The following is a 19,778-nucleotide window of genomic DNA, read 5'->3' as shown; positions in this document are numbered from 1 at the left end:
GGCTAGCTCCACTAGGGAGCATTAGGAGTAGTAGTAGAGAGCTCCCTTTTAAATTTTTCTTGTTGAACTTGAGAATTCAAAAAAATCAAATCTGGTTTTCTTTTCTGTTTTATTCCTATGCAAATTTCCTTTCTGTTTTGATCGAGAGAGCATTGAGCTTTTGGCTTTCTTTCTGTTTTTGTTATTCCATTGAAAGTGTTAATTCCTCTTTGAGATTTTAGATTGCTGACTTACTTTTCTGCTGCAATTTCCTTCTCTGTGATTTTTGCTTCCTGTTCCTATTGCTCTCAATTTATTTTCCTGCACTTTTGTTCATCTACACTTTACATTTGAGCTACTGTGATCTGAATTAAATTTTCTTGCACTTTAAATTTTCTGTTACTTGTTCTCAAGATCTCTTCAATTGCTTGCTTTATTGCTCTCTTTAATTTCCAGCACCCCAACCCCCTTTACTTTTCATGCAATTTACTTTTCTTACAATTTAAGTTTCAGCTCTTTTACTTTCTTGCTCTTTAAGTTTCAGCAATTTAATTCTTCTGCACCTTTAATTCACTGTAATTTTACTTTCTGTTGATCAACTTCACACAATTCACTCAATGTTAGCTTGACTAAACTAATCACCCACTAAAGTTGCTTGATCCATCAATCCCTATGGGATCGACCTCACTCTAAGTGAGTTATTACTACTTGATGCGACCCGGTATACTTGCCGGTTAGATCTATGTGTTTGAAAATTCGTTTTCCGCAAAAACACCATCAAGTTTTTGGCGCCGTTGCCGGGGATTGATTTAGATCAACAATGATTAAGTGGGTGAGAAGTCTAGATCAAGCATTTTCCTTATTTTTGTTTTCTATTTTAGATTGAAACCAAGGTGTTTGAGTTTTTGCCTCACTAAGAAATTCTCATCTCTGATATGAGTAATTTCAATTTTCCTTGGTGTTGTGGTTTAGAAAATTCAATTGGATTTCAACTCATCTTATGATCAAACAAATTTCATGGGATATTATCCACCATCACCAATCTCTAATGGTGGCTGGAAATATCACCAAGAAAATACAAATTCTGAGCACTCCAATCCATGGAGATTTGCTTCAGAGACACAAAATGAGCAAGAGAATCATATGGGATATTTTTTTCCACCACAAAATAATGCAACTTGCTATTCTAATGGTGGATGGGAGTATCACCAAAAGTGTGAACAATTAAGAGAAATGAATTTCCTCCCAGATCCACAAAGTGAACCATGCTGTTATGACACTGACACAAACTATGGCTGGGAAGGGAATTTTAATTCTCCAAATGCTATTCATCAAGAGACATCATCTCTTGATTATGCTTTCAACAAATTCATGCAAGATTCCTCCCAAGGACCACAAGATTATCCATACTATGATGATTTCAACAATTCTTCAAGTTGTACCTGGGAGGAGCAAAACCAGAAAGCATTTGAGAGTCCATATTCCACTTATCAAGAGCCATCTTCACTTGAACGTGCCTTTAATTCACTTCTGCAAAACTGTCCAACCTCACCTCCTAGTTCTTCATTTGAAAATTCTTCATCACTTAACTATCTCTTGACACAAAATCTCTTCCAAAACTCACAGTCCACACAAACTTCCATGAACCAAAGCCTCTCAAGGCTTGAAACCATGTTTGAAAAATATGAAAGAGAAGCACAGAGAACATGGAAAGAACAAGAGAACTCCCTCAAAAATATGGAAGTGCTGGTAAACCAAATGTTAAGTGTGAAGGAGGAAGTGGAAGAGCAAAATGAAGAGGCCCTTGAACTAATTGAAGATCCCCTTCAAAAATCCAGAGAATTGTTGAAAAGATAAGAACAACTCACAGAGAAACAACAACAATCCTGGAAAGAGCAAGAGATCCTCTTCAAGGAAGTGGATGAGCACTTGGAGAAAGGAAGAAGAAACTTAGAACTGCTAAGCAAGGAAGACAAAGACCAATTGGTAGATGTGAAGGAGGAATTGGAAGAACGAGAAAGTAAGGAAGACACTCAAGAGAAGTCACACTCAAGTGAAGTAGAGAAGTGCATAGAGGAAGAGCTCACGGAACCATCATTGCAAGGGACTCTTGATGAAAACAAAACTCCAATAATCACACAACCACTAAGTGCTGATATCCAAGAAGTGAAGGCAACTAACAAAAGCACCAATCCTGTCCCTGAACCAATAAGCAAGCTCAATCAAGCCAAATTCAAAAGGAAGCTTGCTGAGAGGAAACCAAGAAAGGGGACAATAGCTAGAACTTCTCCTCCCTTGAGGTCATTCCTCTTAACAAATTGGAAGAAGAGGAAGAAAGTGAAGAATAGGTAAACAGTAGGTAACATTCCTTCTCCTTGCCTTGTTTAAATTCAATAAATAGGCACATGGTTACATTCTAAGTTTGGTGTTGCCCTGCAACAAATTGTTTTCAATCCCTTTGGATGATTGCATCAATTTTACATGAAAGTGTCACACTAAGATTCTAAGTTTGGTGTGCCACTTATTTTTCTATGCAAGTTATCCAGCAGCACCACTTGTCTGCATAATCACAATGCCTCTGCAAATTTATCTTTCTTTTGGTTTGACACTTTGTTATTCTGTTTACTTTAGTATTTCTTTGTTTTTAATGCTTTCACTTATTTTGCTTCTTAACTGTTTTTGTTAATACAAGCACCAAGAGATCATTATTCATGACAGATTTTTGGCTTGGTGATTGTATTCAACATATAACAGTTCCTTTTGTTTAGTTTTTCAAATAAATTGACATAGGATTGCATTCTAAGTTTGGTGTTGCTATGCAACAAAATTTGGTTCCAAGTGAAAGTGTCACACTAAGTTTGGTGTGCCACTTATCTTTTATGCCATGTATCATGCACACCCTCTTATGTTTGCAATCACAATGTCTCTGTCTCTTGTGCCTTGATTTTTATCTTAAATTTTGCTTGCTTGCAACACATGTACTGCTAACATTTCATTGTGCAAGACATTCATGATCCATCTTAGCCCCATAGCCATTGTTCTAATTGTTGCTTGAGGATGAGCAAGCATTCTGAGTTTGGCAAGGGAAAGAGGAAGAATATAGGAAAAAGGACAACAATAATGAAGATGAACTACAAGGTTGTAGAGCTCCTTTTCTTCTCATTTGTTTCCAGCACTTAAATTTCATGATTGTCTTTATCTTCTCTGTTTATGTGGGTATGAATAAAGCATAGCTTGAATCTTGATTTGTAACATGTTGCTGTGGCATTATAACTACCAACTTGAATTCTATGAGTTTAAAAGCAGTAAAGCATCATGATCATAAACAAACAAGGAATTAAAGAAGAGTTTAGCATGTGCATACAAGTATTAGAAAGCTAGTATGATTAATTGTTGCTCAATTGCATTGGATTTTATTTAATTGAAGTTTTCATCTAGTACATTTTGTGAAATCTTTTGAAATCATGAAAACCTTGAAGAAGCAAATATAATTAAAGCAAGAAAAGAAAAAGGGAAAGAATGAGAAAGCTGAAGGCTCTGAGTACCAATGGCAATTTATTTGCTAAGTGCTTGTGGTGTTTATGTATCAAGCCAAATGCTTGAAAACAAAACACTTAGAAGTCAAGGCTAGGCTCAAGTGCAAAAGCACTCCCTCAAAGCTCAAGGCTCTGAGCATCAATGATTAGAGAGTTAAGAAAAGAAAAGAAAAATGAGCTTAATGAAGTCCTCTAATTAAATGCTTGTGGTGCTTATGTATCAAGTTGTAATACTTGAAAACAAAGCATTTAGAAGTCGTAGCTTTGTTATCAACTCATAGGGCAAAGCACCCAAAAGGAGAAGCTAATAAGAAAATCAAAAGCTTGTTTCAAGGAAGAAATATAAGAGAAAGATTTCATAAATTGAGCTAGATAGAAGCATCAATCATTTACATCTCTTTTGTGATTGTAGCATGCTTAGAAAACTGGCTAACCATGAACATTGAGTTGCTATTCTTCTTACCTTGGATTATCAATCTTTAATGCATGATTCTTTTCTTGCTTGGGGACAAGCAAGGTTTAAGTTTGGTGTTGTGATGACATGTCACCATGTCATGTTTTTCTATGCTTTTTCATACAAGAAATTGATGATTTGTGCTTAAATATTAAATGCTTTTGTGCTTAAACAATATATTTTCTTGATCTTTTAATTTTATAAATCTTGTAGGAAATAAGAAGAAAAAGAAGCAAAGAAGCACAAAATAAGCTAAAAAGGAGAAAAAAAGAGCTTTGGGGAACACTTTGAAGTTGGAGCACACTTTGGAGCCTTAAGTCACACTTTTAAAAGCGTGGCCCATGACCAAATTAAAGGAAAATAGGTAATCAGCACACAAAGCTTCACTCTTGGCAAGAGCAGAGCTTTATCCTGATGTTAGTTGGGCTTTGAAGCAAAATTTTCGCTAAGTTAAAACCTGGGCGCTCATAGCATGACCATGCCTCCTTCAAAGAACTATAACTTGAGCTACAAATGTCTGATTGATGTGCTTCCAGTTGCGTTGAAAATCTAACATTCAGAGCTTTCCAACAATGTATGGTAATCCATATTTGGCATGAAATTGAGGCACAAGTGAAAGGCATCTTTAAGGACCAAAAATAAGCAAAAAAAATCAGCCAATGCTTCCACCAAGGTTCGAAGCTGGAGCCTCACTCCAAAGCATAATGCTCCGCTCTTGGAGAGAGCATTGTCGTGCTCTCTTCATGAAAATTCAAGGAAAATCTCTCCCCAAATGCTTTCACCAAGGCTTGAACCTGGAACCTCACCCAAGCAGCAATGCTCCGCTCCCCACAAGAGCAGAGCGCTATCCTGAGGCACCCAACTTGGCACGCAACAAAGAGGCCAAAGACAAGCCTCAATGCTCCGCTCCCCACAAGAGCAGAGCACTCTACTGGGAGCAAACACTCATGGGCCAAAATTCAACCAAAATTCCATTTAAATTCAATTCCTCACCAAATTGAATCAAGGCCAACCAAACCCATTTCTCCTCAAATCCAAAGCAAGCTAAGCCCATTATCATCACTAAAAGGCACAAGAACAAGCTAGAATTAGGATTTTCATTTAATTTATTTTTCATTTCAATTTCATTTTATTTTGTAAAAAGCCTATATAAAGGCATCATTCTCATTTTCATAGGGAGGCTGGCTCCACTAGGGAGCATTAGGAGTAGTAGTAGAGAGCTCTCTTTTAAGAGCTCTCTTTTAAATTTTTCTTGTTGAACTTGAGAATTCAAAAAAATCAAATCTGGTTTTCTTTTCTGTTTTATTCCTATGCAAATTTCCTTTCTGTTTTGATCGAGAGAGCATTGAGCTTTTGGCTTTCTTTCTGTTTTTGTTATTCCATTGAAAGTGTTAATTCCTCTTTGAGATTTTAGATTGCTGACTTACTTTTCTGCTGCAATTTCCTTCTCTGTGATTTTTGCTTCCTGTTCCTATTGCTCTCAATTTATTTTCCTGCACTTTTGTTCATCTACACTTTACATTTGAGCTACTGTGATCTGAATTAAATTTTCTTGCACTTTAAATTTTCTGTTACTTGTTCTCAAGATCTCTTCAATTGCTTGCTTTACTGCTCTCTTTAATTTCCAGCACCCCAACCCCCTTTACTTTTCATGCAATTTACTTTTCTTGTAATTTAAGTTTCAGCTCTTTTACTTTCTTGCTCTTTAAGTTTCAGCAATTTAATTCTTCTGCACCTTTAATTCACTGCAATTTTACTTTCTGTTGATCAACTTCACACAATTCACTCAATGTTAGCTTGACTAAACTAATCACCCACTAAAGTTGCTTGATCCATCAATCCCTGTGGGATCGACCTCACTCTAAGTGAGCTATTACTACTTGATTCGACCCGGTATACTTGCCGGTTAGATCTATGTGTTTGGAAATTCGTTTTCCACAAAAACACCATCATCGTCTACCATCGTACGGTGATGATTACCAAGTCCCTAACAACAGCGTCAAAATTCTGGGAATTGCCTGAAACTGTGATTTGGGCTTGAACGTGAGGTCTAAGCTCCTTTTGAGATTGTGTCCGATGTTTTCTCTGATGCTGAAGTGTCGTCATCCGACATCTTAGTGAATGTGGGGGTAGTATCTGCAAGGGACTCTAATGCTTAAGTTAGTAAAAATTTTAGACAGATTTTTTATGTAGATCAGAGTTTGAAGAATGCCTAAGGGTAATAGGGTATTTATCATTGTAGGTAGTGGGCTAATAATAGGGGTGGCAAACGGACTAGCTAGCCCTATCCTGCCCTACCAAAAGCCCACCATTTGGGGTTTATCATTGGTCTGATTTTATTCATTTTGGGGTTAGCTAAGTTGTGGATTAGGATATGAATAATTATAAATTTCAAAATATTACTTTTCCTTATAAGATCATGCTTAGAATTATTAACTATAATTATAATGTAATTTTAGAATTTTACCCAAACATAATTAATTTTAGGTTTTTTCCTTTTTAATTTTCATTTTTTCTTAAAGAAAATCTTTTCATAATTCCCAAAAATATGTTCTATAATTGTTGCTTGGCGATACATATATTCATCTCCATCTTCGTGCGAAGCGAGCCAAATTCGATTGGTTTTCCATTTGAGGAAAATGTTGAAAACCCAATAGTCAATCATAAAGATTGGCATGGAACATAGGGTTCCCATTGGATCAAACTAACATAAGTCATCGTTTCATTGACAGTTAAACGTTATAGTTATATATCTCAATCAACTTGACTAAAATGATTTTTGAACACATGGGATGGGGCGTTCATCTAACTAGAAAACTTGTGTGGATTAACCAACAATGCAGTTTTTACACGCACGTCATGAGAAAGCGCTTTCCTTGCGTATGATGGAGAATTAAGAAAGCCGGAATATTAGAGTAAAATCCTGCTCTATAAGGATCCCGGGGTGAAGAAATAATCCAATAGGTTTCAATCGTAGTGTCCATACTTAGTTCTAATTGAGAAAAAATAAACAATGCGTCTTTGCTCTTATCAGGTTGACAAATGCATGAGAAATCAAGGTCTTTTCCTTTTTCTATTTCAAAATCCTTTGAAAGTTGAAAGAACAAAAACAAGACAAAAAAAATGCAACATATAGTGCACTCACTGCAAGGCTACAATCCCTCGTTAATTATAAAATGGGATGAAGACTAGAGAGAGTCCTAAAAATAGTACTAAACTATAATAATTACTTGGAGTTGTGGCCATGTCTTCAGTCTCAATAATATCAAATTGGATTCCACTGAAGGGCTCGGCAACTTCTCTTCTAAACACTACGGTAAGTTGTCTACTCTGATTTTTGCTTTGATTTCCTTGCGGCTGATGTTTGAGACGAACTTGTACACCTCCCAATGAATTTCAGAATCTCATCGATTATAATGACAGGAAATGCGACAGCCAAAACCAAAAGCCACTCATTCAAGCTCAGGGGCACAATACCAAATACTTTGGCCAAGAATGGCACGTACAAGATCAAAAAGTGCAAACCAAATGATACAGACATTGCCAAGAGTAGCCACGGGTTGACCCACGGGGGCATTGACAAAAGGCTTCCATCCTCAGAAAGAGCATTGAGGGAGTTGAACATTTCAATTGCTACCAACACCGAGAGCGATAGTGTCATAGCTTTCACCTTGCCAGTACGGAAATAATCACAGGGCCCATCAAAGGTAACAACTTGGTTACCAGCCGTGAAGGGGGAAGCAGTGAAGTTGGTCCAAGTGGGGCATTGACCCCAATTGGCAAGTTGGGAGTAAGTGACTAAAGTATGTCCATCCCCTGAAAGATCGATGCCCATGAAAGACCCACAAGTAAACCATATGATGAAGACACCAACTGTAGCTATCCCAACGTACATCCCAATTACCTTTGAAGCATAACAGCGGGAAGATTAGAATAAGTAATCAATATATTTTATCAACATTTGAAACATAATGCCTAGATTAGAGAGGGGACATAAAAGGAAAAGATACCAGATAGCGGAATAAGATCCACATGTTAATCAGTGAGTCATCACTGCGACGAGGAGGCTTCTTCATTATATCGTTATCAGGAGGATTAAATCCCAAAGCTGTTGCAGGGGGTCCATCGGTCACAAGATTGACCCACAGAAGCTGGACAGGTATCAGTCCTTCAGGAATACCTAATGCAGCCGTTAGAAATATAGACGCAACCTCTCCCATATTGGAAGAGATCATGTACCTGTATAAATCAGACACAAGGAAAGGATATTAGTTAGACTTTATCATTAGAGGGCCTTTCAAGTATATATAATTATATACGAAACAGAAGTAGAAAACTAGATATAGTCATATACGGCAAGTTTGTGTGTGTGTGTTCCCAAAAGCTGAACAGAATAACTTTTTGAAAAATCTATTTTCAACATTTTAACTATAATCCTACTCCCCCAAAAAATATAAAATAAATAATTATGAGTTCAAGTTAAAAATTTTCAAAAATCACTTTTTTGAGAACTGTAGCAAATGTGCTAAGATTCAGATTAAGATTCAGTATATGATTTTTCAGTATATGAAAAGCCATGCAACACTGTTTTAAGATTCAGATTAAGCCAAAATGGAAAATTACAATCATCACTCACTTAAAAATAAAGTGGCATCTAGAACTTGAAGTTCTAGTCTTATATTCAAGAATTCTTTCAAATTGCCATCCCTTTAAAAGAAATGTGAAGGCGTAAGAAAGAAAAAGGCATTTCACCTGTACTAGTTCATTTGTTTTTAGAACTACAACTGTACAACACAAACAAAATTGAAAAAGGAAGTAATATCGCAAATTAACCTTCATTTTCTATACTGTTTAAGAAGTCATTAAATTAGACCATATGTCGTAATTGCCAACCATGGCACGGATCATTGATAGTTAAAAGCAACAAATGTCAATTATGAAGCAATCACTGCCTCTCATTAGTCATGAGCACCTAAGGAACAAACTGTTGTATATATAAAATTTTGTGCCTTCAACTCGATAAAAATTTGTATACCAAAAATTGAAAACAAGATAAAAGAAACAAAAAGAGAAATTTACTTACCTGATAAAAGCCTTCATGTTATTGTAGATTGATCTACCCTCTCCAACAGCAGCAACAATGGTACTAAAGTTGTCATCTGCCAACACCATATCTGAAGCTTCCTTTGCCACCTAGATTGGAATACCATGAAACAAGAGTGGTGAGTTTGCTAGATGCAAAATAAAATAATCAAATTAAATTTTATTTATTTTATTTTATTTTTATTGAATTTCAATAACTAGTCACAAAGGTCTCATCTAAAGCCCTATTTGGGGTACCATATAGTATAGGATAATCTCTAATGGTATAAGACTTAATAGTATAGCATACTGCTGGAAGTTAGTAATATTTTCGAATGTAAGTATGATACATGGCACATTCTGTATGACTACTGTATAATTTTATCCTAACTAATAATTGCTGTATAATAATTTAATAACTTTAAATAACCATGAGATAACAATTGATGGACCACAAGTTTATGCTATCAAACTTCATAAAACGAAATTGAACAAGGCCCTAACAGACTAGGTTTGCGGACAACTTTACAAACCCATACATCTCAGGATTGCTAATCACTAATATTTACTATTTACCCCTTATCGAATGAGAAACATGGAGTGATCATAGTGAGAACATAATACCTCTGTTCCTGTAATACCCATAGCAACGCCAATGTCAGCAAGCTTCAATGCAGGTGCATCGTTAACACCATCTCCAGTCATGGCCACCACCTCACCGTCCTCTTTGAGCAGCCTCACAATTTCTTGCTTGTGCCTGGGTTCAGCCCTTGAAAACAAAAGCCCACCAGCCTGTCTCAGATGAGCTTTCTTATCGCGCAGTTCCATAAAATCTTTCCCAGTTAAACTTTTTGAAGTAAGTTCTTCATTGGATTTAAATACACCTATTTCACGGCATATAGCTTCTGCAGTGTTCTTGTTGTCTCCAGTAATAACCATAACACGAATTCCAGCTGCTCTGCAGTCTTCGATGGCTTGGTGCACCTCTTCCCTAGGTGGATCCTATTTGTAAATGCAGCATTTAATTTGACGAAGTTCACCAACCCAACCAGATATGATGAAAGTGAGAAAGAACAAAAAAATCTTAAAACTTACCCTCAACCCAACCAAGCCAACAAAAATAAGTTCACTTTCAATTGATGGATAGTTGGAAGGATTAAGCAAGAGCTGGTGAGCTGGATGATCGTCATTACCACTGTAGGTTGCAAAATCAGGTAGCTCATCTTTGTATGCAAATCCCAAACAACGTAAAGCACTAGTTGACATTTCATGTAGAGCTTGCAATACAAGCTTCCTAGCATTAGCATCCAGTTTCACAACAGAACCGTCACGCAACTGAATTTTAGTGCTTCTTTCCAACACATTTTCCACTGCACCCTATAAAAATTTGGTCTAAACATCAGTTTAAAATTCTCCCAACAGAAAAGAAAAGGAAATCAGAAAAAGAAACAACAAAAGCATGCTTGTGCTCATGTGTGCTACAGGAAATATGACTATAGCAGAAAAATGTGACAGTAGAGAAGGAGCCTAGACAAACATCCCATGCAACTTAATTTGGAAAATATCAATTCAAAAACAGGCCGCTGAAAAGAAATCATATTACTATATTCATTAAAATTCATGTTTTGTAGACTAGCCTCTGGAAACATGCTCAAACGCCTTTTAGGAACCCAGGATTCCATTCTCGCATGTTCCATGGATTGCTGCTCTTATTGCAACTGCGGAAACTGTCACATTTGACTGCCATTTAAATTATTTATACATGATGACACTGAGTAACTTTGCTTTACTTTCAGTATAAATAAGATTATTTCACACAGAAGTGCCTCACTCAGAAAAATATTTGCCCCAAGAAAAGAAGTCATCAATTTATTTTGAAGTAAAGGAACAAAAGAAAAATAGCATATCATCTCTGTATGCAAAATTAAGCAGAATTGTGACCAATCATGTGATTACATAACAAATTGATAGTAGTAAAGAAAAAAAAAAGAAGGGGGGGGGGGAGGGGGTTGAATAATCTGAATACTCATTTTTAAGTAGAGAAGGCCACAATAACATATAATACCTTAACCAGAAGCGACTTTTTCCGTTCATTAGAGTCTACAATGACACCCATTGATTTTCTATCACGGTCAAACTCGAGGGTAGCAATCCGCCGTTCACGTTGAGACCACCATTCACAACAACCTAGATTAAAATTTGAACGTCAAGCAAGCAAATTAGATTAAGTTTGTCTCCATGCTCACCAAATTACAATTACAATCTATATGTATATTGCCGTTCAAATACTATACCCACACAGCACAACGTAGTTACCAGATATAATCATCTTAAGAGAAAATGCATTACAACTTATGTAAAATACAACAATCTAAGTTATCATCACAAACAACAAATTAGGAAACTCCTTTTGAAAGTGGTTCAGTGTATTAAAATGAGGCATTAAACAACTGCACTGTTGCATTGAAGCAAACAATTTATGCCAGAGAGTTTTAACTTACGTAGTAAGCTACTCGTACTTGCTGAGTTTACATCCTTTGATCCTTTAGGAAGGCCCATCTTCTCTACCAGAACCTGGAATTCCAAGGGATAGCACAAAATTCGTCAAAACAGTTCTACTAGCTATAAGACTAACTTCATAAGGATGGGATAGAACTAAATGAACCAATCTGCGGGCCAATGATAGAATAGCTAAGTTGCTCAGTCTAAGATACCACTTTCAAAATGACCGTTAATCCAAATGTAAATCACAAATAGCACGCGACATGGGAAAATAGCTAAAGAACAAGTGGAGGGCGCACCTTCAAGGCCGCTTCTGTAGGCATTCCGTGAGCGACAAATTTATGATCCGACTGTGTGACACCAGCATCATTGCAGATGGCGGCTATTTTCGCTATCGTCTGAAGATTAGCATCCATATCACCAGCTGGCCAGTTCTCTATTTTACCACCTGCTGGATTGTACGTAGTTCCATCCACTTTGAATGCTCGCAACGTGTCTACATTATGGCCAATAGCTACCAGTTTGGTCACTGACATCTGGTTAGTGGTCAATGTACCAGTCTTATCCGAACAAATCACAGTTGTACAACCCAGAGTTTCCACACTAGGTAGCTTCCGAACCAAGGCATTCTTCTGCGCCATCTTGCGAGTGCCCAAAGCCAGACAAGTTGTGATGACCGCAGGCAAACCCTCCGGAATAGCAGCAACAGCCAATGCCACAGCAATCTCAAAGTAATACGTACACTTCTCAAATGAGAACTTGAAATTCTTGGGCCACCCATCCACATATTCCCAGGAAAGGAAGTACTTAACATTGATGAGCCAAACAAGAATACAAATTAACCCAATTATCATAGTCAGCGTCTCTCCAAATTCATTGAGCTTCTTCTTCAAGGGAGTATCCTCCTCACTCTGCGAGGCCACGTGTATCTGCTGATGCACCTTCCCAATCTCAGTCTCCATTCCAATCTGAGTAACCAAGCAGATGCAATTCCCATTAACAACAGTCGTCCCGGCAAAAACCATGCACCTCTTACCTTGGATATCGGCATCCTCAGCCACAGGCTTGTTGCTCTTGTTCACTGCTTCACTCTCACCGGTCAAAGATCCCTGCTCCAACCTTAAAGTGGAACTGATCAATTCAACAACCCTCATATCCGCGGGAACCTTATCCCCAACTTTAAGCTCCACAATATCACCGGGAACAAGATCCCTCGCCGGCAAGCTAGCGATTTTCTTGTTGTCACGGATGACAGAGGCGTGCTCCGATTGGATCTCCTTCAAGGCTTCTAGAGCCTTCTCCGCATTGCTCTCTTGCCAAACCCCAACCACGGCGTTCACAATCAGAATCAAGAAGATCACCAGGGGCTCCACGAAGGCCGTGATATCCTTCTCGCCGCTATGCTCGCCGTCGTACCAGGCGAGCACGAAGGAAATGATGGCGGCGCCGAGGAGGATCCGAACCAAGGTGTCGTTGAACTGCTCCAAGATCAAACTCCAGATGGATTGACCCTCGTGCTTCTCGAGCTCGTTGGAACCATAGATCCGTCTCCGATTCTCAACTTCTTCACTGCTTAATCCAGTTTTCACGCTCACCTTGAAGTGTTCCTCGCACTCTCGAACGTCCTTAGCCCACGCCTTGAACGTGTCGCGATCCGAAGAATCATCAGAACTCTTCTTCTCTTGCCTCCCATAATCTTGGCCTCCCTTCCCCATTCAGATCCGAGAAATCAAAACCTGGAGAAATCAATCTAACAATTGTTTCTCCCAATTATCAGTACGAAGCTATCGAATCAGCCGTTAGATTGTGTACTAATCCGAAACCCTAATTTGAAAAAAATATAGAAAAAAAAAAACTATGCACAATTATCGAACAACGAGAGAGTTTGTACTTTGTAGGAAAAATTCGATAAATCGCGACAAAGTGTAAGTGAAGCAAGTAAGCGGTTGTGAGGTGAGTTATGATTTTCTGAACTGAAGGTTGGGTTGGAAGAGAAAGAAGGGAAGGGAGTGTTGGGTTCTTTCTTCCTTCTTGTGAAAACTGAAAAGGGTAGAGAGAAAAAGGGAAAGCGTGAAAGAGAAAGATTCAACAATTGAAAGGCTCACGCATTGGTAGAACGTGCTCGTTTGTTTTTTATTTTTTATTTTTTCTCTTTCCAGTAACTAACCAAAGTTACGTACATACAAGTGTATTTGTTGCGGCCGCGGCTCATGATCTAAATCCTAAGCATCTAATCAAGAATTAATTAAAGTATGATTAGAAATTTCTTGGTACGTTCCTGCGATACTAATATTTTTTTTATTAAACCAGCGGAATTTTTTTATATAAACATTTTAAATATTTTATTTATTGATATGGGTAATTTAGACATAAATTTTTTAACAAATATTATAGGTATATACATGATACATGAAAGTTGTTAAGTTGATATATTTCACATATAGTCATAATTAATTTATTTACACTATAACTAAAATATAAATATTTGTAAGTATAAAAATATAATTTTTATAAATATAAAAATATAATTTTTAAAAATAATAAAATAGTATTAATAATTTAATTTTGATAAATTTAAAATTAAAAATTGATATATTTTATTATTATGTAAATTTATTTTAATTAATTTATATCTCACCTATATTTTAAATTTTAAACAGAGAACTTTTTCATATTATTTATACTAAACTTTTTAAAACGATTTCAAATAATAATGAAAGGTTTTAACCTTTTAAATTAGTAGACGTATAATTTAAGTAAAACTAGAATATATGAATTTACGTAAAAGTAGTAATTTTAAATCATCCATTTAAATATATGATTGCTCTATAAAGTATAAACCAACATATTTAGATTAGTACTTAGAAAAAATACAATAAAAAATTTTAAAAATTTTGTTATATTAAAAATTTTAAATCTAAATTATATATCAATATCATACAAATTTTGTTTATCAAAATTTTTAAATTTTTTTATGTTTTTTATTTTTTGAGGACTAATTTAAATGTGCTGATTTTTAAAAAATTGTCAATTTTAAATTATGTGTTGCTGTTTTTTAGAAAGTTAGTTGTATTCATTATTATTACTTGATCTTAAATAAAGTCTAAAATTTTGTTAATGTACAGCTGAGTTGGCTCTTTTCTATTGGTTGTGTGGTCTCAATCGTGCCTTCCTATTGGTTGGATACACTGTTTAAGTGTGTAGTGTGTACGTGTATTGCGTACTCCCTCTTCTTGGTTCCATATGGTGTTTATTTATTTTTTTTTTAAAAAGTTTGAAGCCAGCTGTTATATTCTCAGTATTCTTAGCGAGCAGTTTAAAACTTTTAATTTTAGTTTAATATTATATTTTTAATCAATATTTTTAAATATTAATAATTAATTATTAACTATAAATAATAAATTATATATAGCATTACTTTTATTTTTTTTGGGCGTTTACTTTATTTGGCCAAATTTATTTGTTATAAATGAAGTTGCAGGCCTCAAGGTTTCTACTGACTAATGAGAATGCTTTTAGCTGAAATTCTAGAACCTTCATTACGGTTTTTTTTTGGAATTGCTTTTCTTTATTTTTTAAAATTAATTTTATAAGATATTGTATTTTACATGAATTAATAAAATTAAAAAAAATGAAAATTTTTTTATATAATTTGAAATCATATTTTATAAGATTAAATTTTCAATAAAAATAAAGAATCTATTCATTCTTTATTTCCAATCATTTATTCTTTTTTATGCTATCATTCAAGAAAATTATGTACGTAAAAGTTTTGAACATTAATTTTTAACAATATATAATCAATAATTTATTTTTATTAATTTTAATAAAAAAGTATGTGATTAGTCTTATTTTTCTTATATTAACTATATGTTTGAATACCAAATTATTAGACATGTAGTTTCATTTGCTTTAATTATTAGCAAACAATAAATTATGATCATGATCAAATCAAAGTTTGATATAAAAACGACCAAATAAACACGATCTGAATCTTCATTGGAAAACAGCTTAGAAACCGTTAATATAATACAATGTGCAATTATACGAATATCAATAAAAAATTGCCTTGTCTTAATTCTTAAATCTTAATCTTAGTGCTGGGCTTTGAGGAGTATTATTTTATTATTTATTGAAGAGAAGAAAACTCTAGGAAAGGAGGAAGGGGCAGTTTTGATGTGAGGTTTCCGGAATGTTCTTAATCACGCAAATCCATGGGTGGCCCGCAAAGTCAAAGTTGTAGCACAGTACTCCGGGTTTCATACATCTGGGTAGATTTGAGAAATCAGTAAACTAACACTAAATGCTTGCTCTCATTCTCATTTGCCCTAAAATCAAGAGAAAATCCTAAAACACTCCTGACAATTATTTAAAAGATAATAAAACTTTTAACAAAAAAAATATTTAATTTGATTTTTGAATTTTATTTTTATAGAATTGATTAATTCTTGTACCAAAAAATATGAATGTTATTTTTTTATACAAAAATTAATCAATTTCAAAAAAAATATCAGGAGACAAATTGAATATTTTTTTTTTAGGAATTTCGTTGTCCTTTCGAGATAATTGTTAGAGTCAGATGGATATCCATTCTAAAATCAATTATTTTTATTTATTTGTGCTTTACGAGATCAAATATGAAGGAGACGACTATAATAAATAAACGAATAAATAGAGAGAGAAAACAAGCACTTCCCCATTTTTCACAGATGACATTCCAAACATTTGATTTCAATGCAAACAACACAAATCTAGATGACCCGGTTGTCATTTCTATCCAGCTAGGGAACCTTTTGGTACGCAAAGTATTGCTAGATTTCAGAAGTAGTGCAGACGTTCTATTTTATTCTACATTTCAGAAAATGAAGCTGAGCAATAACATACTCCAGCCATCCTGGAGACTTGGTAGATTCTCAAGTGAATGTGTTCCAGTATTGGGATCAGTGTGGTTTCAGACTAGACTAGGTGAGTATCCCTTGTCTAAAACTTCTGGCGTTCAATATTTGGTTGTCGATTGGTTTAGTCCTTATAATTTAATCCTTGGCCGACCTTTTTTAAATAAGTTTGGTGCTATAGTATCTACAATTCATATATGTATTAAGTTTTCTGTGCAGGAAGACCTTATCGCAACCATTCATAGTGACCACGGTGAAGCTCGTCAATACTACAACATTAGTCTCAAATTTCCAAACCAAGCTATAGGAGCCCAAGTGAATAATGTCCATAATTCTGACGAGCCCCCTACACTCGCAGACCTTGACCCAAGGGTCAAGCTCCTTGAGCGACCAACACCAATGGCGCAACTACAAAAAGAATATTTCAATGATGACTCTAACAAATTTACATATGTACAACTTTGGGCTCGGAAGAAAAAAGTTCAATTCAACAATTCCTACAACAATATGCCGATGATGTGCCAGGGATTGATCCATCGATCATTTCTCACAAGTTGGCACTCAATCCATCTGCCCGACCTATAGCCCAAAAAAAATGAAACATCGGCCTTGAGAAAAAGCAAGCGTCCTTAGAAGAAACCAAAAAGCTCATCAGTGTTGGTTTTATATAGGAAATCAGGTTCACAACATGGCTAGCCAACGTGGTAATCGTAAAAAAACACAACGGTAAATGACACATGTGCGTTGATTTCACCAATCTCAACAAAGCATGCCTAAAAGATGCTTATCCTTTACCATCCATTGATTCTATAGCTGACAATACTTCTGGCTATAAGACATTAAGTTTTATGGACGCATGTTCTGGTTACAATCAGATTTTAATGTATCCTTCTAATCAAAATAAAACTGACTTTATTACTGACTACGATAACTATTGCTATAAGGTTATGCCTTTTGGACTTAAAAACGCAGGAGCAATATATCAGCGCCTTATGAACAAGGTGTTTGTAAATCAAATCGACAGAAATATGGAAGTGTATGTTGACGATATGGTTGCAAAGACAAAGCTCAGCAACAATCATATAGACGACCTTATGGAAATCTTTAATCAAATTAGACGCTACAACATGCGACTCAACCCCGAAAAATGTGCCTTTAGTGTACAAGGAGGCAAGTTTTTAGGGTTCCTGCTTACAAACCAAGGTATAGAAACCAATTCTGAGAAACACCAAGCTGTGCTGGACATGACAAGCTCAAAGACAATTAAGGAAGTCCAACGCTTAATAGGGAGACTTGCTGTCATATCTAGATTTTTACTATGCTTAGCATCTAAATCTTCTTGCTTTTTCCAAACTTTGAAAAAGAAAAACAATTTTACCTGGACTGATGAATATGAAAAAGCTTTTTCAAATCTAAGAAATATACTTTTAAAACCCCAATTTTACAAAAAACTTGTTCAGAGGGAAGAGCTTTATCTTTACTTATCAGTTATTGACTGGGCTGTATGCTCTGTTCTTGTTACAGAAAGAGAAAAAGAGCAGCGATCAATTTATTTCATAAGCAAATCATTACAGAATGCCGAACTTCACTATCCGAAGATAGAGAAGCTAGCTCTTGCTTTGATATTCTCGACTAGACGCCTCCAACCATATTTCCAAAGCCACATTGTAAATGTTAGAACTAACCAACCACTTCGGCAAGTCCTCCATAAACCGAAACTATTTGGCCGACTTATCAAGTGGTCAGTTGAGCTCTCCGAATTCGACATCAAGTACCAAAGCCGATGGCCAATCAAGTCACAATACCTAGCAAATTTTATTGCCGAGTCTACCGTTCCAACTTCGGAAGAACATTCAATGGAATGGACCCTTTATGTGGACGGAGCATCCAATCCCCAAGGTTGTGGCACTGAAGTCTTGCTTGAAGATGGTAACAAACTTGTCCTTGAACATTCTTTACATCTTTCTTTCAAGGCAAGCAACAACCAGACAGAGAACAAGGCTCTAATTTTCGGTCTAACGCTAGCAACTGATCTCCACGTCTTAGAACTCAAGGTATATTGCGACTCTTTGTTAGTCGTACAACAGGTAAATGACCTCTTTCAAGTCAAAGATCCTTTGTTGGCAAAATATTTAACTATTGTCAAATTACTCATTTCAAAATTTACAAAATTTGAAATTCATCACATACCTAGATGTTGAGATAAGAAATTAACTAAATTAATTAGTGATGACAAACATTATTTTTGGTAAAATAAATAATTAGTGTTGATGAATTAATAGTTGTATGTTACTAATTAGTTTTTATATGTTGCAGGCCATACTTCAAATTTAGGCAGCCCAATTGGTACAAAATAAAACATCAAGGCTGGTGGGCTGGTTAAACAAGCAAAGCCCAAAAGAAACAAAGCCAAAATCAAATGAGTTGCCTAATGGATATCTGATCCAAGCCCGAGTTGATTTCAATTCCCTCCAACTTGATCTCACATCACAAGCAATGTTCACCTCTGTATGTGGGTCAGAAACTCAGAAAAGTGAGAAAGAGAGAAAGAGCATCTTCCCTAAGCAAATCACCAAAGAAGCAAGAAAGAGAGAGATTATGCCTGAAAGGCAGATGTCAAATCAGTGAGATCAAACCAAATCAAGCTTAAGAAAAGATTAAAGGTAACCCATTTCCTCTTGCATGCATCAGATCTTCTTCTCTTCTTCCCAACTCTCTGCAAGTCCAAAAATGGCATTCAAGGGAAAGTTACTTTCTGCCCTAATCTGCTGCGTATCTACAGTCACAAGTGATTCTTGGGGACCAAGTAGCTTCTCAATGGTTCAGATTCGGTTGACCATTGGAAAAATTTTATGGTTGCTATATTATGGCTTTCAGTCAAGATAAAGAAGTCAAAAGCAAAGTTTCTACTCTGATGCTTAATGAGAAAAAGTGAACGACTGGGTTGGTGAAGCTCAGTGCTCAAGAAGTTGACCTAGGGTGAGCAACCAAGGAACATGCAAGGAGATAAAAAGAAGCTTTCTGCTCATTCAGAACCAAGGAGAAAAAACCAGAATTGAGAAAGTTGTGTTCTGCAAAGAAGTTCCTCTACTTGGATAATGCTTTCTTTCAAAGAAGCATTCGGCCAATACTAAAGAACTGTATCTGAGGTTTGCAAATCTAGTTTTAAACATAGCAAAGAGGCTGCTGATGAAGTCAATCTCCTTCATGTTTTACATATTGTGATGTACTCTTCTATGTTTATCTTTCTGTAATTTCTTGTGAGAAAAGGCATAAGTGAGAAAGCTCAAGTAAAAGCCATGAGTGGAAAAAGGCTAAGTGATACACTTG

At 35.8% G+C, this 19,778-nt stretch overlaps 1 protein-coding gene across 1 annotated transcript; it reads right to left on the bottom strand.

Moving 5' to 3' along the window:
• Window positions 1-7,018: 7,018 nt before the first annotated feature.
• On the bottom strand, window positions 7,019-13,770 carry LOC112696453 (calcium-transporting ATPase 4, endoplasmic reticulum-type). The gene is made up of 8 exons (XM_025749228.3): window positions 11,853-13,770; window positions 11,553-11,625; window positions 11,117-11,238; window positions 10,147-10,428; window positions 9,676-10,053; window positions 9,053-9,162; window positions 7,980-8,208; window positions 7,019-7,873 (listed from the first exon to the last, which is right to left on the bottom strand). The coding sequence occupies exons 1-8, from the start codon at window positions 13,266-13,268 to the stop codon at window positions 7,295-7,297; spliced, it is 3,189 nt and encodes a 1,062-aa protein (XP_025605013.1). The 5' UTR covers window positions 13,269-13,770; the 3' UTR covers window positions 7,019-7,294.
• Window positions 13,771-19,778: the final 6,008 nt, after the last annotated feature.

This window comes from Arachis hypogaea, chromosome 6, assembly GCF_003086295.3.
Source record: "Arachis hypogaea cultivar Tifrunner chromosome 6, arahy.Tifrunner.gnm2.J5K5, whole genome shotgun sequence".
In the NCBI taxonomy this organism is placed as follows: Eukaryota; Viridiplantae; Streptophyta; class Magnoliopsida; order Fabales; family Fabaceae; genus Arachis; species Arachis hypogaea.
Note: the sequence above shows the minus strand (reverse complement) of the source record. Positions and strands in the feature narration are given on the sequence as shown.

Excerpts from the sequence above, each read along its gene's own strand:
- LOC112696453 (XM_025749228.3), bottom strand. The coding sequence starts at position 13,268 with ATGGGGAAGGGAGGCCAAGATTATGGGAGGCAAGAGAAGAAGAGTTCT. Across the intron at positions 9,163-9,675 it reads TGGGTATTACAGGAACAGAG|GTGGCAAAGGAAGCTTCAGA; the intron begins GTATTATGTTCT and ends ATTCCAATCTAG. Across the intron at positions 8,209-9,052 it reads AACATGAAGGCTTTTATCAG|GTACATGATCTCTTCCAATA; the intron begins GTAAGTAAATTT and ends TGATTTATACAG.